Source organism: Thunnus maccoyii, chromosome 18 (genome assembly GCF_910596095.1).
Source record: "Thunnus maccoyii chromosome 18, fThuMac1.1, whole genome shotgun sequence".
Classification (NCBI taxonomy): Eukaryota; Metazoa; Chordata; class Actinopteri; order Scombriformes; family Scombridae; genus Thunnus; species Thunnus maccoyii.
The window spans coordinates 19,177,509-19,197,293 of NC_056550.1; the positions used below are offsets into that span (position 1 = coordinate 19,177,509).

The 19,785-nt window shown below is 39.1% G+C and overlaps 3 protein-coding genes across 9 annotated transcripts; all 3 read left to right on the forward strand.

Annotated features, from left to right (window-relative positions):
* The first annotated feature begins 211 nt into the window (after positions 1-211).
* LOC121883820 (hemicentin-2-like) lies at positions 212-10,811 on the forward strand. 7 transcript variants are annotated; one of them, XM_042392258.1, is made up of 9 exons: positions 212-298; positions 3,275-3,550; positions 3,692-4,018; positions 4,267-4,524; positions 4,792-8,504; positions 9,170-9,436; positions 9,522-9,854; positions 9,959-10,213; positions 10,298-10,811. In XM_042392258.1, exons 5-9 carry the CDS (start codon positions 8,453-8,455, stop codon positions 10,303-10,305), a joined length of 915 nt encoding a protein of 304 aa, XP_042248192.1. In that variant the 5' UTR covers positions 212-298; positions 3,275-3,550; positions 3,692-4,018; positions 4,267-4,524; positions 4,792-8,452; the 3' UTR covers positions 10,306-10,811. The 7 variants fall into 7 exon arrangements, with proteins under 7 accessions (XP_042248192.1, XP_042248191.1, XP_042248187.1 ...); XM_042392257.1 differs by lacking the exon at positions 212-298 and adding an exon at positions 941-1,100; XM_042392259.1 differs by lacking the exon at positions 212-298 and adding an exon at positions 1,267-1,337.
* A 293-nt stretch (positions 10,812-11,104) lies between these two features.
* Positions 11,105-11,730, forward strand: cmc4 (C-x(9)-C motif containing 4 homolog (S. cerevisiae)). The gene is made up of 3 exons (XM_042393508.1): positions 11,105-11,214; positions 11,314-11,373; positions 11,462-11,730. The coding sequence occupies exons 2-3, from the start codon at positions 11,316-11,318 to the stop codon at positions 11,596-11,598; spliced, it is 195 nt and encodes a 64-aa protein (XP_042249442.1). The 5' UTR covers positions 11,105-11,214; positions 11,314-11,315; the 3' UTR covers positions 11,599-11,730.
* A 2,618-nt stretch (positions 11,731-14,348) lies between these two features.
* On the forward strand, positions 14,349-18,950 carry LOC121884961 (hsp90 co-chaperone Cdc37). Its single transcript, XM_042394090.1, has 8 exons — positions 14,349-14,735; positions 14,993-15,274; positions 16,748-16,853; positions 16,951-17,066; positions 17,291-17,413; positions 18,028-18,210; positions 18,302-18,373; positions 18,556-18,950. The coding sequence occupies exons 1-8, from the start codon at positions 14,628-14,630 to the stop codon at positions 18,694-18,696; spliced, it is 1,131 nt and encodes a 376-aa protein (XP_042250024.1). The 5' UTR covers positions 14,349-14,627; the 3' UTR covers positions 18,697-18,950.
* Positions 18,951-19,785: the final 835 nt, after the last annotated feature.

The following is a 19,785-nucleotide window of genomic DNA, read 5'->3' on the forward strand; positions in this document are numbered from 1 at the left end:
TGACAGGGGGTCCAACATACCAGTCTAAACTGGGATAGTGGAGGTCAGATACTGAGATTCTCTTTGTCCTATTCTGTCCTGCAGAGTCGGGTTTAATGTTGCTGAGACATGTGGGAATCTTGAAAACTGTTCCAAATACTAAACAAAAGGCGCCAAGATCATTGTGTTTTGTTAGTCCTCGGAAGTTTGTTTTGGTAACTGTAACCAGGAACCAGCAGGTTTGGCAAGTGAAGTATAAATAATGCTGCTTTCAGCTGCTGTCGGAAATAATCCAGTTGCTCATAAAGTTTCGACTTGGGTGAGTGGGAGTTTTATGATGCTGTAATCATCAAGACTGGGGTGTGGATCAGACATAAATTGTATAAACATATTATGTGTAACATGTATCATCTTCTGGCTGTAAAATTAATGTATTTGCATGACGGTGAAAACTCTAATTCGCTTTATTGCTGAAATTTAATTGAGAAAATCCATGGATGTATTATAAGAGCTGGATACCGGACTAAAAACGGCGCCCATTCAGTCCTATAGGAATTGCTCGCTTGGCGCATACGCCAAAACAAGTTTCTAGCTTCCAGGTTTGCTTACGCGTTGTGCGGCCCACTGAACATGCGCAGTAGTGTTTCCCCCGCTGGCCCCGCCCGCGAGCTCCCGCTCCGCCCATATAATTTACATTGTGATGACGTCACAAATCGCTTTTCTCGGTTTGAGGAAAGTTTTACAAATATAAAACCTCCATGAATCAAAAGTTCATAATAGAAAGAGTCATAATTGACATTGTTTGCAGTTTGAGGTGTCCTGTCAACAGTTTTACAGACGTCTGTTTTACAATGGTGGTCTATGGGGAAAATCCTTTTTGGGCCGCAGGGGGATTTTTCGCTGCTACATCGCGAATGGCCACTGGGAAAAATTGGCTGCAAGGCTGAGCAGCAGCGCCCTATCCAGCTCATATTATACATCCATGAGAAAACCACAGTACACTTTCTAGTTTCCGCTGGTTGCCTGGCAACTGGACGCTCCCTGTTTCCTGTCTTTGTGCTAAGCTAAAGCTAACCAGGTATCCAGCTAACTTACATGAGACTGGTATCTTCTCTCGGCGGGTAAGCGTTTCTCAAAATGACAAATAAGTTATTCAAGCCATCTTTCCTCAAGGCCAGCCCCCGTCTTGGTTGCCCCAAAAACTGTCCTGACACGCCACTCCGACCAGATGTGCTTCAGAGTAGTGCAGCAGGAGTTTACGAGACGCACGTTAACGCAGCACGAGGCTGGCACAGTTTGTTTTCGGGACTTTTTATGATCAGTCACCAGGTGTTAAAGGAAAGACGACACGTATCCGCGTAAGGAAATACTCGGAAATAATCTTTGTTCAGCCGGAAAGTTTCTAGTTTTCTTTTAGCCGTGAAAGTGTTCCTGGTTTACTTTTTTGTCAATATCACCATGCTGTTCTTCATATTCGCTGGCTTAATTGCGTGTGCAGGTAAATCTGTTTTCTGTTCGTTAACTTTTTATTCAGTGACATTATTGTGTCATGTTCGCCTAAACGTAAAGCGTCGATGTCGGTCCGGCCTACGCCCATTATTTAATTATCGTAATCTGCTTTTACATTCGAGGATCACAGTTTAACAACCGCATGGCACCGTTCACTTTCTCCTGTTAGGGCAACTTGGTGTTTGTTTACCTAACTTTCACTCGCTTCAGTAGGTCATTATCCCATATTTTTTAACAAAAGGTACGCGGAACACAAGAACTGGATTTGTAGTCAATTAGTTTTAATGTAGTTTTTTCACCATAATTTGATATTTATTATGCAAGTTTCTTTTTAATGAATGTTATACTTTATTAATGTGAAAACGTCTTGTTTTCACATTAATAAAATATAGCTTGGGGACACACCCAGAATTAAAGATTGCACCCAGGGGACCCCATATTACAGTTGCAATGAACAGTGGTGGAAGAAGTATTCAGATCCTTTACTTAAGTAAAAGTACCAATACAAAAATGTAAAAATACTCCATTACAAGTAAAAGTCCTGCATGAAAAATCCTACTTAAGTATCTTTTGTCAGCATGATGTGGTTAAATTATGAAAGTGGAAGTATTTTCTGGTCCCTCTGGCTGATATGGTTTTATATATGAGATCTTTAGATTACTAATACTGAAGCATCACTGTGTTAACAGCATGTTGTAGCTGCTGGAGGTGGAGCTAGTTTGAACTACTTTACATACAGTTTGTTAGTTTAGTCTAGTGGTTTCCAACATAGGGTGGGGCCCCTCGAAAGGGTCACCAGATAAATCTGGGGAGTCATGAGATGATTAAGAGAGTAGAGAAAAGAATAAGTTTAGAGGGAAAAATCACTATTTGGTGGAGCTGTTAACAACTCAGACATCTGAAAGGTGACCTCGACTACACACTGCTTTTTGTAAGACGTCAACAGGCAGAAAAGTTAGGAAACCACTGGTTTCATCTTTAACAATGAGTTGTATTTTAAAAGCTTGTTATATTATCCATTGTTTCAAATGTTCATCTGAAAAGTAACTAAAGCTGTCAAATAAATGTAGTAGAGTAGAGAGTATAATATTTCCCTCTGAAATGTAGTGGAGTGGAAGTATAAAGTAACATCAAATGGAAATACTCAACTAAAGTACAAGCACCTAAAACTGTACTTAAGTACAGTTGTTGATTAAATGTACTTTACACCACTGGCAATGAATAATCACCAACTATTAAATAAATCACCAACTATTTTGATAGATTGTTTTGAGTCATTTTTTAAATAAAAAATGTCCAAATTAACTGATTCCGGCTTCTCAAATGTGAATATTTTCTTGTTTCTTTAGTCTTCTATGACAGTAAATTGAATATCTTTTGATTGTGGACTGTTATGGACAAAACAAGACATTTGAAAACATCACCTTGGGCTCTGGGACAAGTGATAGACATTTTTCACCATTTTCTGACATTTAATGGACCAAACAACTAATTGATTAATCGAGAAAATAATTAGTTAGTTGCAGCCCTACCACATATTAGTGCAAATGCTTTTTTATAATTAAAACACGTGTATTTACAGTGTTCCAAGTCTGTTTCATATCATTCCGTCTGGGACATCAGGGGAGATACTTCATTAACTGGTGACCACTCTGTAACCTGTTCACCTGCTATGAGCCACAGCTGGATCAACATCCAGACAATGCAATAACGCTGTGTAAAACACTGCTTTATATATGCCTGCTTGCACTGGAAGCTATATAATCTGTACTATGTGTACTTATAGGAAAGCCTGTGAGTGCCTCCTGTCCAATTGAGATAATTCCTCCTAGAGTTGTGGTGAGATATGGAGACCCCATCTCAGTCAACTGCAGCTCACCATCGAACCAGATAGAAGGAATGGGCTGGGAGTCACCATATGAAGGCGTTCCTCTGACACAGGGGGTCTCTTTTCTTCCCCTACAAATAAAGTCCTTGAAAGCCTGGGAACTAGAGCCAAAGTGCTACATCAATTTCAATTCTGGGGACCAGTGTTTAGAATCCCTATCAGTCACCGTTTACAGTAAGTAACCTTTTACTTAATCTAAAGTTGCAAAACCGGCCACTTGTAGTTTTTGATCATTCGATACCACAAATGTCAGGACTTGTCGTAGGTTTTGTTAAACACTTTGGCACTTGTCTTCTCTTTTTTATTTTTTTACAGGAAAGGCAGACAGTGTGTCTATGACTCCGCCAAGTAAAACGGGCCACATGGTGGAGGGCAAAAATTATCGCATGCAGTGTGACATTGCTAATGTTGCACCAGCAAGGAACCTGTCTGTGTATTGGTTCAAAGGAAATGAGATATTAAGAAATGAGTCATTTGACAAGGAGTCAAATCTATCTCCAGTCAATCTGTCATCTGTCCTCAATCTGACGGCCCATAGAGGTGATAATGGAAGTCACATCCGGTGTGAAGCATGGCTAAACCTTGGGCCAGCGGGACCTAATCTTGTGTTGCGATCAAAGTCACATGATGTGACTGTACTCTGTGAGTTTTTAATGGCCTCTTCTTATAACAATCATAGTATTAGGACTGAGAGAATATTGGGTGTGTTTTGTCTCGACTACTAACCTGACTAGATCCTTGCTTGTGTTCCTTGCTCTCAGATGCACGTCACTTTGGATAAAAGCGTCAGCTAAATGAAATTGTAAATTGTTTTGCCTTTCCCTGATTGTATTTTAATCACCTTTGTTTTTCTGTCTCTGTCTGTATTTTAATTTCATTTATATCCTCAGACCCACCAGCCTTCGTCAAACCTGAAAAAGAGAATGTGACACTTATAGCTGGTGGCAGAATAAGTTTAAATTGCACCGCTACAGGAAACCCCATGCCGTCTTACAGTTGGCAACTCTCACATGTCATTCAAGAGGAGAATAAGAATCAAGATGAGAATCAACCCACTTTGACCATCTCCTACCCAGGGACCTACAACTGCACAGTGTCTAATACCCAGGGCACCAAAACCAAATATTTCACTGTCACCGGAGCTGAAAGTAAGATATAGTTACTAAAGTCATTAAGTTTCTCAGCTTGTTCTACTCCGTCATTGTCTTGCATTGTTAATCATTCTATAATTCCTCCATGCTGTTGTTCTCCAGCAGGTCAACCTGGGACCACTGCTGGGATTTTAATAGCTGTGTTCTTTGTTTTCATTTTTATTTTGGGATGTATGGTTTATCACAAACAGAGAAACTCTCCTGTTGCAACGTCTGCATAGGTGAGCTCAGAGAGACAATAACATAAACTCCCATCTCCCACAGGGAATTACACGACCCTTGCAGCCATGATCGGAGTATTTCTGACCCTGGCAGCCCTGCTCTTCCTTGGCGGGTATTTTTTCGTGACACAGGACGGCACATTTTCCTTCTGCAAAGGCAGCTATATCAGAGGACAGCCTACCTCGTCAGGAGCTATATGAGGAACTCTTTTTTTTTCTTTTTTTTTTTAATTCAATTTTGCATGGCTTTGCAATGAAATGGTACCTTTTTTTTAAATGTTTTTTTGTGCTTGGAGAAGCACGATAAATTATGGTCTGTTCCGCATGCTCAGCTTGTGGGTTGCTGCTCATGTTTGTCCACTGTCACTTTAGAATGCACGATCCTATCAGCTGTCTTTAAATCTCAACTAATCCGTATTGTTCAATTAACAAACATTATGGTAACACGCACTCAAGAAACCAGGATATGCAGATAATGGGAGAATTTGTTTACATGCACTGAAGTAACCTGGTTACTGTAATGCATTTATACATGCAGCAGGTCAGTAATTCGATTTCTCCATTACACCAACCTTATTTCCTGACTTTCGCCTTTGGTGTACAGTACCAGTCAAAAGCACACTCTCCCATTCCCTTGAATGAAAAAGTGTGTCCAAGCTTTTTCACTGGTATTGTATGTGTCGAAGCAGAGGACAGACAGCTTTCCTTGACAGCGTGAATGTGTCTGCATTTCACAAATAGTCAAATGTTCATCAGAGGAAATTGACTCGTGGAGTTCAGAGGCTACTTGTGTTCATGTCAGTTTGGGATAAAATTACTTTGAATAGGAGGATGCATCTGTGCGTGTAGCTGTCTCTCCTTTGATCCTACTGCGCTGTCGTCACAGTGATACTTCCCTGAACTCTTTCTCATGCCCATGCACAGTTCACACATATTAAAAGCAGCTTAGAAACTTGGTTACACACATATATGGTCAAGAAATTGGCTTTCTCAAGGATAAAATCTAGCTAGGGGAAGTCGGGTTTCTTTAATCCTCTACTCCAATTACTTATACTTGAAAGCCAGCTGTAACCCAGTTACGCAAGTGCATGTAAACACACTGAGTGAATGTGTCATTGTTGTATCCAGAGTATTAACACACTACTCTCTACTGAGCTTTTTAGCTTCTTTTAGGTCATTGTTTTGGTTTTATTGTCTGCGTGTTTAATGTATGGTTCAATCTGAAGTGCTCTGCAGCAGCAGCAGGCAGCTGTTTCAGACAAACAAGGCTCTGATAAACCCACTGCGCACCGACACCAAATACAAGACACAGTTAGCGACTAAATGGTGATGAAATTTAAACATGGAAAAGGCCCACATAGCCTATATTTGTAAGGAGTTGGTATAGATCTTAGACTGCATGGTGGAGACTAAATCAGATATGAAAGGAGTATGTGTATTGGACACATTAGCCATAATAGGTTTTAGAAGGCCACAACAGGTCAGGACACTGGGTTTGTCAGCTTGTTGTAGAGTTCTTCTGCTTCCAAGGGGCCAAAATAAAACACTAATGCTTTGCAAATGCCTTTTTGGTCAGTAGCTGCCCTCCTCTGGAAAAAGGTCTGTTTTTTATTACTGAAAATGTCTGATGATAAGTCATAGGAAATATATTAGTGGGTATTTCTTGACTGTACTGCTTTAACAGCCATTGTTGTCTTATTGCTTGCATTATTTCCTTGTTACTTATCCTTTTTTTCTTTCTATAAGCAACACAAGAGCTCTAACCCCACACAAAAACAAATTTAAAGGTAAAAATTGATTTTCTCCTTCTCATGTTTTCATCCACTCAGGTAAATGGTGCTCATTTTTTACCGCATGCTTACCAGACACTCAATAATACAGGTATAGTAAATACTTGAGAGTGTTCTGAACTATAATGTATTTCTGTTTAGGTGTTTGTGTGATTATCATTTTTGGTAGATGTACTTGGGAAAACTTATGCTCATTTCTAGCTGTGTAGAATTGTTTTAGATTTAAGATTTTTATGCGCATTGGTACAGTTTCTGGGATGTTTAATTATTTTTTGCACTGAAAAGACTGACCACTCTGTGATGTGCCTGCAATTTTAGATATAGACATTCAGGTGTTTTATTGAAATTACCTGGCTATGAGCCACCAATAGGTGATTTCCATCAGTATGTTTTTGTTGTTGTGAAAGTTGAATTGATTGAAGAAGGGAACGTTTGTGTGAGAGAAGTTTTACGCGGAATTTAACTTAAAATGTTACTCTATTGTGTGCATGTGCAGCTTGAGCATATACATGAGTTGTTAAATTAAGCCAACTTCTCTGTCAGAATACTGATTGAGGCAAAGTCAAACCAGTGTCTTTCACTACTATGTTTCCCTGCCATCTTTTGTCAACCCCTTGCACCTCTCTTTCCCTCATTCAATCTGGCTTACATTATACAGTTCTGGGACCGCCATACTAATTAGCAGTGAACCAAGTGAATCTAAAGGAGAGTATTTGCTATCCTTCCTCCAGTCACTAGTATAAAACAATTTTTTTTTTTTTCCTGAAACCGTGTTCTTTATGTTCAGTCCCTGTCGCTGACACCAAAGGTCTTACCAGAAAGCACTGTTTGTTTATGCTCTGACTGTGTTGCTATAACAACCTGGCAGAGGTTACTCAATTTGTCATGGAGTTTAAAAAAAGAAAAGTTTTATTATAGACGCATAAGCTGAACATATTTCTCTGGAGAACTTGAAGAAGGAGTAGCATATTCAAACTGAAGTGAGCATGTAATCTGTACATTGAGATTCCCAGCTGTGTTCTCCATGAATACACCAAAAAAGAAAAAAAAAAAAAAAAACCAACTGATTATTTGCTCGCTTGCACTGCAGTTGTGGTCAGAGCTGATATGCTGTGTAGCATTCTGGTCACAGTGTGAGTCCTGCAAGCTACAAGCTGCACAACACCAATACTCCTGCCTGCTGGGATTGTACAAAACATGGAGTTCAGAAGCAATAGGAGACAAGTATGCAAGCAGAAGTGAAAACAAACTTTTGTTCACAGCCTGTCATGATTTGACAATCAAATAAGAGGCAAATCATCATCAGTGGTTTTACAGCATATGATGGCTACGCTTCAGGATGGACTTTAGAGTGCAATGAAAACATCGAACACTTGACAGCATAATAAATAATTATGTGGTTTATCTCCATGTTCAAAGGTTATTCTGTCAGTTTAAAAAAGAAGAAGTTTGGGCTACAGAAGTATTATGATTTGAACTTGCTATAAATTGTAGTGTTTTGTAATTATTATGAATATATTGAAGATGTACTAGTGCGATACTTCAAAAGTGCCAACTATCCCTTGTGTCAACCACATTTTGCTCTGCTTAGATAACAATAAAGCGGATACTAGTACTGTGTAGTGTTGCCTGTCTTCATTATTTCTGTTTGCTGTGGTATTTGTAGGCCATGATTTCCTGCCAAAAAATGGCCAAAGGCTCACTGAACTACAAAGGACTGGGCTGTCTCTTTTTTTTCAGAGGCCTACCACCTGTTAAATTTCCCTCTTTCCCTTTTACCCCCACCCCCAAAGTCAGCTGGGATGAAGGGGGCCCTTTTGTTCCAACATAGTTCCCTGCAGAGTTGCCAAGCTTGTTCAAGTTGGAATTTTCTTTCCCTGGCTCCTTAATCGACGGCTCTCTGCAAAAAATAACATGGGAGACAAGTTTCTGAAGTGGATTCTGACGCTTTGCATGTTTTACTCAGGTAAGACGTTGGAGGCAGCGTGTTTTTTCCTCACTTGTTGGAGTTATAGATGACGTTTGGTACAGTAATTGTCTTATGAAATAGTTGTGCAGTGATAAATGGAAACGGAAGGAAAACGTGACATCCAGTCGATGATAATATTACGACCATCAGTGCAATAAGTTATTGTCTCTTTAAAAGACAGTCCTCGCATAATTTGATCATTCTGAATTATTTGGTATTTATTCTGGAGCCATGTAGCCTAAAATAGGCCTATTTGTGTTTAAGTGGCTGCACTATATCTGCACCTAAAATCATAACGGGACTACCGGTTAGTTAACGGTAAACAACAAAAACACACTTTGTATGCACGTTTGCAAGTTGGACTTTATGTGTTACAGCTAAAATAAACAAGGTGAAATTCTGTATAGATGAGTCAGGCCTACTAAGTAAATCTTCACTAAATAAATAATTAGCAGAAAGCTCTAAATTCACTGTTGTACACAGATGTATTTTATAAACATTAGGCCTATTCTTGATTTACTATTTGCTATGTTTTAACAGGGTTACATAATAGGCACAAATAGCATGCTACAATAAACATGATGGTGCTAGCAGTGGAAGGTGGTGGTGATGACACCAGCTATGATGATAATGATGATGATGATTGCAGCTGTTTGTCTCAGTGTCAGGTGATGGTTGCTCCTTAATCCTCAAGCCCTCCAGGGTTGTGGTGGGCTTTGGGGAGCCGGTGTCAGTCAGCTGCGAAGCCGCTCGCCCAGTACGTGTTCTGGGCTGGGAGTCGGCCATCAGTGCTGCACACACTCAGCAGGAACTGTCTGTCCAGTGGAAAGTAGACAGTCTCATTGATTGGATAGAGGAGCCCATCTGCTATGGGGTGTTCTTCACAGCTCCACGACAGTGTGAGGAGAAACTCAACCTTGTCCTCTACAGTGAGTCAACTCCTGCATAGTGTAGAGATAGACGAGTGGCATGACCCTGTTTGAATGACATGACCTTTGTGTATTATTCATTTAGAAACCCCAGACAGCGTCTCCATCAGGCCTGTGAACCACACTGGCCCCATGGCGGAAGGAAAAGAGTACCAGCTGCTCTGTGAGGTTCAGAATATTGCTCCTGTGCAGTACCTCACCCTGAGGTGGTACAGAGGGCAGACCGAGGTTTATAACCACTCCTTCTCTGACCTTACATCTTCCTCGCCTGTCCAAGTGTCTTCTATCCTCCTGATCACGCCAACCAAAGCTGACAATGGAGCACAGTACAGGTGTGTAGCAGAGCTGGAGCTCGGACCAGAGGGACCACAACCACCTCCCACTGTGACCTCGGAGCCTCTTAATGCCTCTGTGTACTGTGAGTCATGAATGTTGAACTCATGAAGCTATTCCTATCTTAAAACAGGCTCTCATGTGTTTGCAGAGTGATGGTACATCTAATCTTTGTGATCTTTTCTCCAGTTCCCCCAACGTTCCTCAGTCCTGAACCAGAAATAGTGGACCTTACAGTGGGTAGTGAAATTACTTTAAACTGCACCGCCACAGGAAATCCCACACCTGTATACAGCTGGCAGTCCTCCCATCCCATGCAGGAGAGGATGGAGGATGAAGCTGTTCTTACCTCCTCCTCACTGCTCCCAGGGACCTACACCTGCACCGCCTCCAATACGCTGGAGAAGAAGAGCAAGCAGTTCATTGTCAAGGCCAAGACCAAAGGTAAGAGGAAACTCTGAAGTGCAAATGTGCAAGTTGTCTTGATACACCGCGTCCTAACCAGCATCTTCTTTTACTTTTACTTAGGGGTTTGAAACAAGCGATCCTGAGACGGGATCAGATACCAGGAGAATGCAACTACGGGGATTTTACTGTTGCATCTTTGGAGAAGGAATGAAAATGAGTGCATTCATGACTCAACAGATATTTATAAGGGTCTTGTTATCAGCACACACTAGATCTCAAAGAAAAACACCTGAATAAACTTTTTTTGGTAAATATCATTTTAATTTGTCAGTATTTTAACATGAATGGATTCTGAGATGAGGTAGAGTGTTGGTTTACGATATAGTGGATGTTGTTCGTGTGATATTCTGTTTTGAGAAATCTAATTTATATTGTCTTTTGCTAGACTTGTTTTCCATATTAATGAAATCACATTGTGTAACATTACAAATGTGTAGCTACTCTTTATATAGCGATAATGACTACATTATCATTAATGTATGTGGTAAATTTAATTAATTAAGGCCATTACTGTAAATATGAACTGTTTCTTAATTTGCTTATCTTTATGAATAAAAGTTGAATTTAAAACATTGTTATATGTAACATTTTTATTTCTATTACAGTTATTATGGTATATGACACTTGACACTGTTTTTCAAGTGACAAAGTATATTTTAAAAAACCATGCAACGCTAACATTTTGGTCACATAATAATGTAGAACAATTTATCATAATGTTTATATTAAAGCTTGGATTACACGTTAAAAACTTCTGGTTCAAAGCAACTTTTTGTGCCATTAATTTCTTCCCAGTATTAATGGAGTTTGTACCATATTATTTGACTTTGATACCACTGGGTGTCGCTGTTGCACTTTTCCAGAGATTCCATTGGCTCGCTACACGTCACGTGATCAAAACATTGCCTAACAGGAGGAAGTAGCATTAGCGGCTACCATACTTTCTTCCTACAACTAGCTACCCTCAAACGACAAAGGTGGCTGTCAGTTTTGTGTCATTTGATGCTTTACCTATTCTGCATTAGTCCAGCGCCCATTATAGCGGCTTCTGAACATTATTGTCTGCTTTCTTTCAGGCATGCCAAAGAAAGACCCGTGTCAAAAGCAAGCGTGTGCAATTCAGAAGTGTTTACAAGGTACAGCACACTTCAATGTCATTATAAAGATTTTAAAGCAACACCCACATTATTTTATTTTTTTGTTAACTTCGTCCCCTTCCTGCAGCTAACAAATACGTGGAGAGCATGTGTGAGGATGTGATCAGAGAGATGAGACGGTGCTGTGAGACGCATGCTGCCAACTCCATCTGCTGCTCCGGCTTTAAGGACTCAAAACCCACGGAGAACACAAGCAAAACATAGCCTCTTGCATGACGGGGACAATGTCAGAAGGAAATACTGTGTAAATGTTGTAATAATTATCTAACATTGTGTGTATAAGGCTGAACAAACAACTGGAATTTATTGTTTAAAGTCCCCCTCCACTCAAAATGATGTTTTTCTTCTTGTTCCTTCAATGGGATGTTTGAGCTTCAACCGTGCAGAATGATGTATGTGCAGAGTTTGACACCAGAAAGCTGTTTTCATATTCATCTGCTGAAAGTGGAAAGTTGCTCTGTGCTCACTGAAAATCCAATTTTAAGAGATGTGAGAGGTTGGAAGCCAATACTGGTCCAATATTCAACTTACATAAGTGTGATGTGGAAACTTGAAGCCTCCAGTGCACAAACACTGAGAATTGACTTTACAGTGAAGTGGGAAACATCTTGTGTCCAGCAGTTAAACTTTTGAGATGAAATATATTTGCATATTTATAGATTCTGGGATTTTTAATGAGGGAGGGAAAAGCAGATGCTATTTGAAGGATTTTAACATGATAATTTGATTAATTTTTTTGTGGAAAAACTATCAGACATAAATTATTATTCAAAGTAGAATATTTTACATACATCTTAAAACATGTCTGGAGAGGATCTTTAAAGCCACTGGAAACCCAAATCCACAATAGCCTTGTAACTACGTAATTTAGGGTCTTATGTATATAATAGCAATCATCTAAAAAGTATTAGAAATTAGTTTCAATCCAAATTTGAAATTTTGTCACTTAGGTTTTAAACTTTCCTGATACTAAGTTTGAATTGGGTATGGTTATGCTTGGACATTTATTACAAAAATTAAGCAATAAATTCGGCAAACCAATCATAAACAAAATAAAATTGGGAGAATTTGATGTTCTAAAAAGCCTTAAAAATATATCAGATTGTTTAACTGTCTGTCATGGCAGGCATGTCAGTTTTTGCATGTCACTGCAGGAAAGACAGGTATTATTAATGACATTATAACCCACCTATTTGAAGTGAAGTCCATGATAAGGTTATTAGTTCTACCTGTGTTTGATGAGTGAAAATGGCACAACTCTCTTACACAGTCACAACAAAAAGTTTAACATGATGAGCTGACAAATGAAGTATTTATTATAAAGTAGTTGTTGTTTCAAGCCTTGTTATCAAGTATGAGGCACACTTGTTTGTGCATGTCAGCGCTGAGCTACACACACAGTCAAACTGCAGATGTGACTTGCTGAAGGCCACGCACATACCTTTAGTATCAAATGTAAATACACATTTGATTTTCACTATGTGATCACCAAGTATAAATATAGAAAGTCTGCTGTTTTAGCTGTCTGTCCTTTCAAATGAAGTATTTGTTAAAAGGGAGTTTGACAGAATTATTCAGCTTTTTGTGTCACTGCATGCATGTCTTGTTATCAAGTATGAGGCACACATGTTTATGCATGTCAGCGCTGAGCTACCAACACAGTCAAATTGCAGATGTGACTTGCTAAAGGCCCTGCCCACCCACAGTAAACTCACCCAGGAGATCTAGATTGTTTTGGCTGATTAGAATAACTGAAAACAGGTTTGGATCTTTACTATCAAATGTTAAAACACAGTTGATTTTCACGATCACTAAGTATAAATATAGAAAAAATGCTGTTTTAACTGTCTATCTTTCAAATAGGTTGGCATCATTAGGCGCCTCTGATGCAGGATGCAGTTAATAGACCTATTTTTATATACAAAGATCAAATCACTGAAAGGCATTAGTTAACCTTATATGAGAAACTCATTTAGTGATACATTTAAAATGACCGTCATTTATAGATGTCTGTATAGGCGATACATGATGTAGAGAGTAAAAATATTCCAGCTTTTGTTTGCAGGGCTCAAACATGCATGTTACAAAAAACACATGTTCAGCGACAGGAAATGAAGAAAATGAACTGAAACCGAACTGAAAATGAAATGACTGAACCTTGAGTGTCACCACCATCACATTAACACCATCAACATCATCCGGTGCAGTAAAACAATGTTTCAATCCATTCATAAGAACTGGCCCAGCTCTTACCTTATCAGTGTCTGATCACTAATAAAACTAAGGCATTTTTTTCAAGCATAGATTTTTCCCACCTGAGATATGTTTTTAGAAATTCAGAAAAGACATTGATATAAATTGTACATTTTGTTGTAATTCCCCTGAGATTTCTGTTCATTTATTTTGGCACTGCCCTTTTGTGAGACTTTTTCAGAACAATTTTTGTGCTTTTATCAACAGCCACAATGATGAATATGGATATTTTGAAACATATAATTGAATGTAATATAATGAAACATGTATTGATACATGTACTATTTGATATCCTAAAAGATAATACAAATTTGAATTCTCAACGGTATATTACTAATCTTTTAGTTTTCTTCTCATCTTTCTAATTTTATTGGTTGAATTTCATATTCATAAATGCAAATTTACTTCATGAAGAAGGTCAAAAAGTAGGTTACACTCAGGCTATTTTTAAAAAAAAATTATTTATTTATTTTTTTTTAAGGCCGTGAGAACTGTTAATAGTTTGTTTGTTTTTTAATCTTTACATCTATTAAAATTCCCCTAGCTTGGACTCTCTAAATTATAGGAATTATACTTGAATGGTTATTTTGTCGTATAAGTAAATTGCATTTGCTCCTTTGTGCCAATCAAGAAGAAGGGAGTTAAAAAATACAAAATAAAAAAGCTCCTCCGCCTTCCGGCGTCGTACGTCCATGTGACGGAGTGACGTCCCGACGTGCTGACGTCTAACGGAAATTTGCAGCAGTTCTTTCTAGAAGCTTGTAGCAGTCTGACGCTAGCTCACTCCAGAAAAATCTATTTAAGTTACTCTTGGCAAAACGCAGCCGGCCGCAGCATTGAATATAAACACACATTTCAGTGCAGCGTCCTTCTGTTATATGCTTTTTGATTAAACACTCGGGTTAGCCTCGTTTAGCCCACTAACTTAGCCGAGTCATAACCCAAGCTAACGCTGTTTGCGTTAGGTTGTTGCTGGCATAATGTCCAGAATAGACTACAGCGTGTGGGACCACATTGAGGTGTCAGACGATGAAGATGATACCCACCCAAACATCGACACCCCCAGCCTCTTCAGATGGAGACACCAGGTACAGTATTAACATACGTGACATAAAGATGTTTGTAGTTGACATTAACATAACATTAAGTGTATCATGTGCTCACTTTAGTGCTATATGAAGTTGCAGACGGTCATGTTAAAGTAGGCTAGGCACGATTAGGAAGTATACACTTTTTGTAGTTAGACGTGAGAAAGCAAGTAGCAGAGGTGCATTAAAAGTTAAAGACTATGGTGGACATGAAGTACTTGTAGATTGTGACTGGTTTTATAATATTTTCACCTCAGGCACGTGTGGAGCGAATGGAAGAATTTCAAAAAATGACTCTTGATTTAAGCAAGGGACTCAGTGAATGCCGGCGTAAGCTGGCTGAGACACAGAAGAAACTACAAGAGCTGAGCATCTCAACAACGGATGATGCCAAAGCAGAGCTGAGCAAAACCCAGGCTGAGGAGAAGAAACTGAAAAAGGAGGAACGGGAGTGGGAGAAGAAGTTGGAGAAGCACCGCCGGGAAGAGAAAAAGATGCCATGGAACGTGGACACGCTCAGCAAGGATGGGTTCAGTAAGGTGAGGCAGATGTAGGGTTCTGCTAGAAGCCACAGCAAATTCTGGGAGTCTGATGTTGTCTTGTTGGCACACATACACATCAAAACATGACATACAGCTTGTTTCTGAATGGGTACCCCATAGTGATACACTCCACACTCCCCTCCTCCCCAACCACACACACACACAATTCATCATTCAACCCCTACCTCCTACTGATTCACAGTATTGAAGCCACATACTTAGAAGATTGTAATAACACGGTATTAACAGGCAAATTAATTGTTAAATGGTGACAGTGACATTATTTTATAGTTTTATAGTCCCCAAAGAGACCAATCAACAATGAATTTATCCTGGTAACAAGTATCATCTGCGTAGGAAGAGTCTGATGTAGTCTGTGCCTTTCTGCCATATAAATGAGCCAACATATTTCTTCATTATGAGGAATATGGCCAGTTTACAACACTGCCATGTTTCTTGATCTCTGGAGAGTAGCTTTTTGTAGAGCAGACGTCACTAAGTGTGCTCAGGGAGACAATTTTGTGTGTACACCCCTGAGATGAATAAACTTCACTGGCAGCCCAGATGCAACAATATGTCTCCGTTCTGTGTCCCAGAGGAATCAACTATAATCAAGCTTTGGCTACCAAGTCAATACTTATCACAGAGATAGATATAGTGTTGGTTTTTGGCATGTTTCATGAAGTTTGTTGCTAATAATGAAAATATGAGGCCAGACTTATCCTTAAAAGTCATACTTTTTGGCATACATTTTCTTCGGCGGACCCTAATGATTGTAAAGGTTTAGCAAGTGATACCTTGCAAGGTACACATTCTCAAAGCAGGATATACCATTCCCAGCAGGAGTGTCTAGCTAGCCCTCTCAAATGCTTAAATACATGGTCTGTAATAAGGTAAAAAAACAAAAACAACAGATATATTTTCAAATATGCAATATGCTGCGATTTATAGGTGATTTAATATGATGTGGTTGTCCAGGCTCTGTATTATTCAACCAAATCTGAAACTTTTAATAACACTACATGGACGCCTGTCTTTAAATAGTTTACTGCTTCAATCATGGCCTCTGATCAGAAGGTGTTAGGGCAAGTGTGCTTTGGAAGTAGCTTTAGTCGCTCTGTTGTTCGCCTATAGCTGATTCGTGGCAAGGTTAGCAGTGCCACTGGTCTGTTTTATGTAACTGCTGCATGTTTTGTCTTCCATGTGGGATATTTTTGTTCATTTTCAGAAGTGGATTACTGAAAACAGATAACCCTGAGATGGTTCTTGACAGCTCATATTGATTTTTCTTTGGTTCAAACCTGTGGTTTTGTAATGTTGGACACATCTCTCACTCCTCGTCCAATTTTCTGATACACATTAGTTAATACTTCTACCCCAAATTTCCAGTGATGTCTGATATGACTTTATCTATTGTTTCATGGCCATAGTTTCTAAGGATTATTTTCTGCTACTTTGTGTCATCCATAGAGCATTGTTAATGTCAAACCTGACAGTGCTGAAGAGACCGAAGAAGAGAAGGAGCAAAAGCATAAAACCTTTGTGGAAAAATATGAGAAGCAGATCAAACATTTTGGTAAGAATAATCGACATCCATTCACCATTGTTCTTTACTGCTACAGGATATTAGTAGTTGAAAGTATTGATGATCTTTAATTGCTGTTTTACTGCAGGTATGTTGCGACGCTGGGATGACAGCCAGAAGTACCTCTCTGACAACCCTCATCTAGTATGTGAAGAGACTGCCAACTACCTGGTCATCATGTGTATTGACCTTGAAGTTGAGGAGGTAAATACTATATAACAGAATTTCTTCTTCACTTTCTTTTAAAGGCACTGAAAGTAGTCCATACTTTGCATGCATTTTAATATTTAAATATACTAAAGTCAGTTTATGGGCTATAACTCTGGGATTTGTTTTATTCTTTATTTGCCACAAACTGTTTTCTTCACACAGACATCGTGACCTTTAAAATCTGCACATTATTGAAAAAATGCTTCCTCTTTTTGTAGAAACACGCACTGATGGAGCAAGTGGCTCATCAGACCATCGTCATGCAGTTCATTCTGGAGTTGGCAAAAAGCCTCAAAGTGGACCCCCGCGGATGCTTTCGTCAATTCTTTGCCAAGATTAAGGTGACTTTGTGTTTGGATGTAGGACTGCAACTATAACGATTATTTCCTCGATTAATAGATTAGTCTAGTTTGGTATATAAAATGTCAGAAAATGGTGAAGAATGTCAAACACTGTTGCACAAAGCCCAAAGTGCAACCTCAAATGTCTTGTTTTGTCCTGATCAACAGTCTACAACCCAGAGATATTCAGTTTACTCTCATAGAAGACTAAAGAAACCAGAAACTATTCCCATTTAAGAAGGTAGAATGAGAGAAAATTTGTTTTGTTTTTTTCTTAGAAAATAACCCAAAATGCTTAATCAATTATCCAAATAGCTGGCGATTTATTTTCTGTTGATTAACCAATCAATTAATCAACTAATTATTGCAGCTCTATAATTATGCTTCATCATCTAATAAAATTTTGAGTTATTGAAGGTAACTTTGTGTTCCTCATTAAAATGCGGAATGTACACATGCCTTCATAAAGCATACTCACACTCCAAGGACGAGAGAATTTAATCTTTTCTTTTCCCATCCCCCTGTTCAAAATAACATGAAAACAAACACCAATTGATATGTTCAATTAAACGTTCGAGCGTAGCCACTCACACACCAACCATGTGTCCCCACAGACATCAGATCAGCAGTACCAGGACGCTTTCAATGACGAGCTGGAGTCATTTAAGGACCGGGTTCGTGGCAGGGCGAAGATCCGCATAGAAAAGGCCATGAAGGAGTATGAGGAAGAGGAGCGACAAAAGCGCTTGGGACCCGGAGGGCTGGATCCTGTTGATGTTTATGAGTCCCTACCAGCCGTAAGTTCATTTTCAAGAAGCCTCAACGTTCTTCTTTTATCTCTTCCTGTTATTTAAAATGTCTCACTTTGGTTTTTCTCTTTAATTGCAGGAGATGCAGAAATGCTTTGATGATAAAGACATCCAAATGTTACAGGATGTGATTAGCAAAATGGATCCAACGGTAGGTTACTTTGTTAAAGACTACATTTTCTTTTTGTGTGTGTGTGTGTGAATGGACAGCAGACTGTTTTGAGTAATACAGTGACCTGATATGTATAGTTATCTGATTCACATGTGTATTTTTTTCCTATTTTAGTTCAGTTAATTGATGATGAAGTGATTTTTTTTTTTCACACAATTTAGGAGGCAAAGGCCCACATGAAGAGGTGCATAGACTCGGGGCTCTGGGTCCCCAACTCCAAGACGGACGACGGGGATGAAAAAGGGGAAGATGCTACCTATGAGGAAGTCAAACAGGAGCAGGAGGAAACTAAGAAAGAATGACCAACATTGACCCTATGATGTGTTGTTTGTGCAAATGTATTTACCCACTGTATTGCAACTCCACTGTGTGTATGACTAGTTTGCCAATCAAGGAACAATGAAATGACTTCTCCAATATACTTAGCTCAGACTTAAGGGATTAGCATTCACCTAACTGCACAACTATGTTGCATCTGTAACTCCTGCTTTGAAAAGAACTGCAGCTTGTGTGTAGGTCTTTTATTTGCTTTGACATCACTAAAGCTGTATTCTTACACCTGTCTCGTTTGTGGGGGTGTGTATGTGGACATATGCCTGTCATTTGTGTGGTTGTATAGCTGAAGACCATTATATGCATTTTCAGGTTGTGCTTTTTTTTTTTTTTTTTTGTCATTTCCAAATTTAAGAGTTTCGTTTTTGACTTTCAGGGCTTGAGCAACCAATGTATTCAGATGGTTCTTTCCCAAAAGTGAAAATTTTCTACAAACTTGCTTAACTAAAATTTGAATTGTATTCAACTTCTCAAAAACAAGGCTGGTTGTGGTTTTGCGTGAGAACTTGAGGTGTGGCTGACATACTTTTCAGACAATGAAACTGGATGCAAAAAAATGTGAGTCATATTTTGAAAGGAAATGATGCATTTGTGAGACCTGTGGTTGCATTAACCACTACTTTTTAATAAGCGTTAACAAGCGCAAGTCTGCATGGGGTTTTCTCATGAAGCATCTGGTATGTAAAAAGGACATTTGCTCTGCATAGTGATTCAGTGGTGGGTAAATATGTGGATATGCTATGACCTTCAGTACGTTACAAATATGTTCGTAACGATGACAACCAATGTTAAACACAATTCGTCGCTCACACTTGCCCCACCATTAGTATATAAACGGATATATCACTAAGGAGAGCCTTGCGGAGCTTGGTGATGATTGACGGCTTATATGGAGCCCACATGTTCCCACCTTGGCCAAATTAGAATCCCTATCAAGTGAAAAAGGGACAATGTAGGTCATAAGAATGATTGTAGTTGGAGGCTTCACTTTCAATGCTTTCAATGCCTAATTGGAGTTCTGCTTGATATCACAATGATAAAAAGAAACAATGCAGTGA

What these genes read in the sequence shown, in the direction of transcription:
- LOC121883820 (XM_042392252.1), top strand. Translation starts at nt 1,438, where the DNA reads ATGCTGTTCTTCATATTCGCTGGCTTAATTGCGTGTGCAG. An exon ending in TGGCTTAATTGCGTGTGCAG is followed by an intron (nt 1,478 to 3,274) that starts GTAAATCTGTTT and finishes GTGTACTTATAG; the next exon opens with GAAAGCCTGTGAGTGCCTCC. An exon ending in CACTGTCACCGGAGCTGAAA is followed by an intron (nt 4,525 to 4,791) that starts GTAAGATATAGT and finishes CATCTCCCACAG; the next exon opens with GGAATTACACGACCCTTGCA.
- cmc4 (XM_042393508.1), top strand. Translation starts at nt 11,316, where the DNA reads ATGCCAAAGAAAGACCCGTGTCAAAAGCAAGCGTGTGCAATTCAGAAG. An exon ending in AATTCAGAAGTGTTTACAAG is followed by an intron (nt 11,374 to 11,461) that starts GTACAGCACACT and finishes CCCTTCCTGCAG; the next exon opens with CTAACAAATACGTGGAGAGC.
- LOC121884961 (XM_042394090.1), top strand. Translation starts at nt 14,628, where the DNA reads ATGTCCAGAATAGACTACAGCGTGTGGGACCACATTGAGGTGTCAGAC. An exon ending in GCAAGGATGGGTTCAGTAAG is followed by an intron (nt 15,275 to 16,747) that starts GTGAGGCAGATG and finishes TGTCATCCATAG; the next exon opens with AGCATTGTTAATGTCAAACC. An exon ending in TTGACCTTGAAGTTGAGGAG is followed by an intron (nt 17,067 to 17,290) that starts GTAAATACTATA and finishes CTCTTTTTGTAG; the next exon opens with AAACACGCACTGATGGAGCA.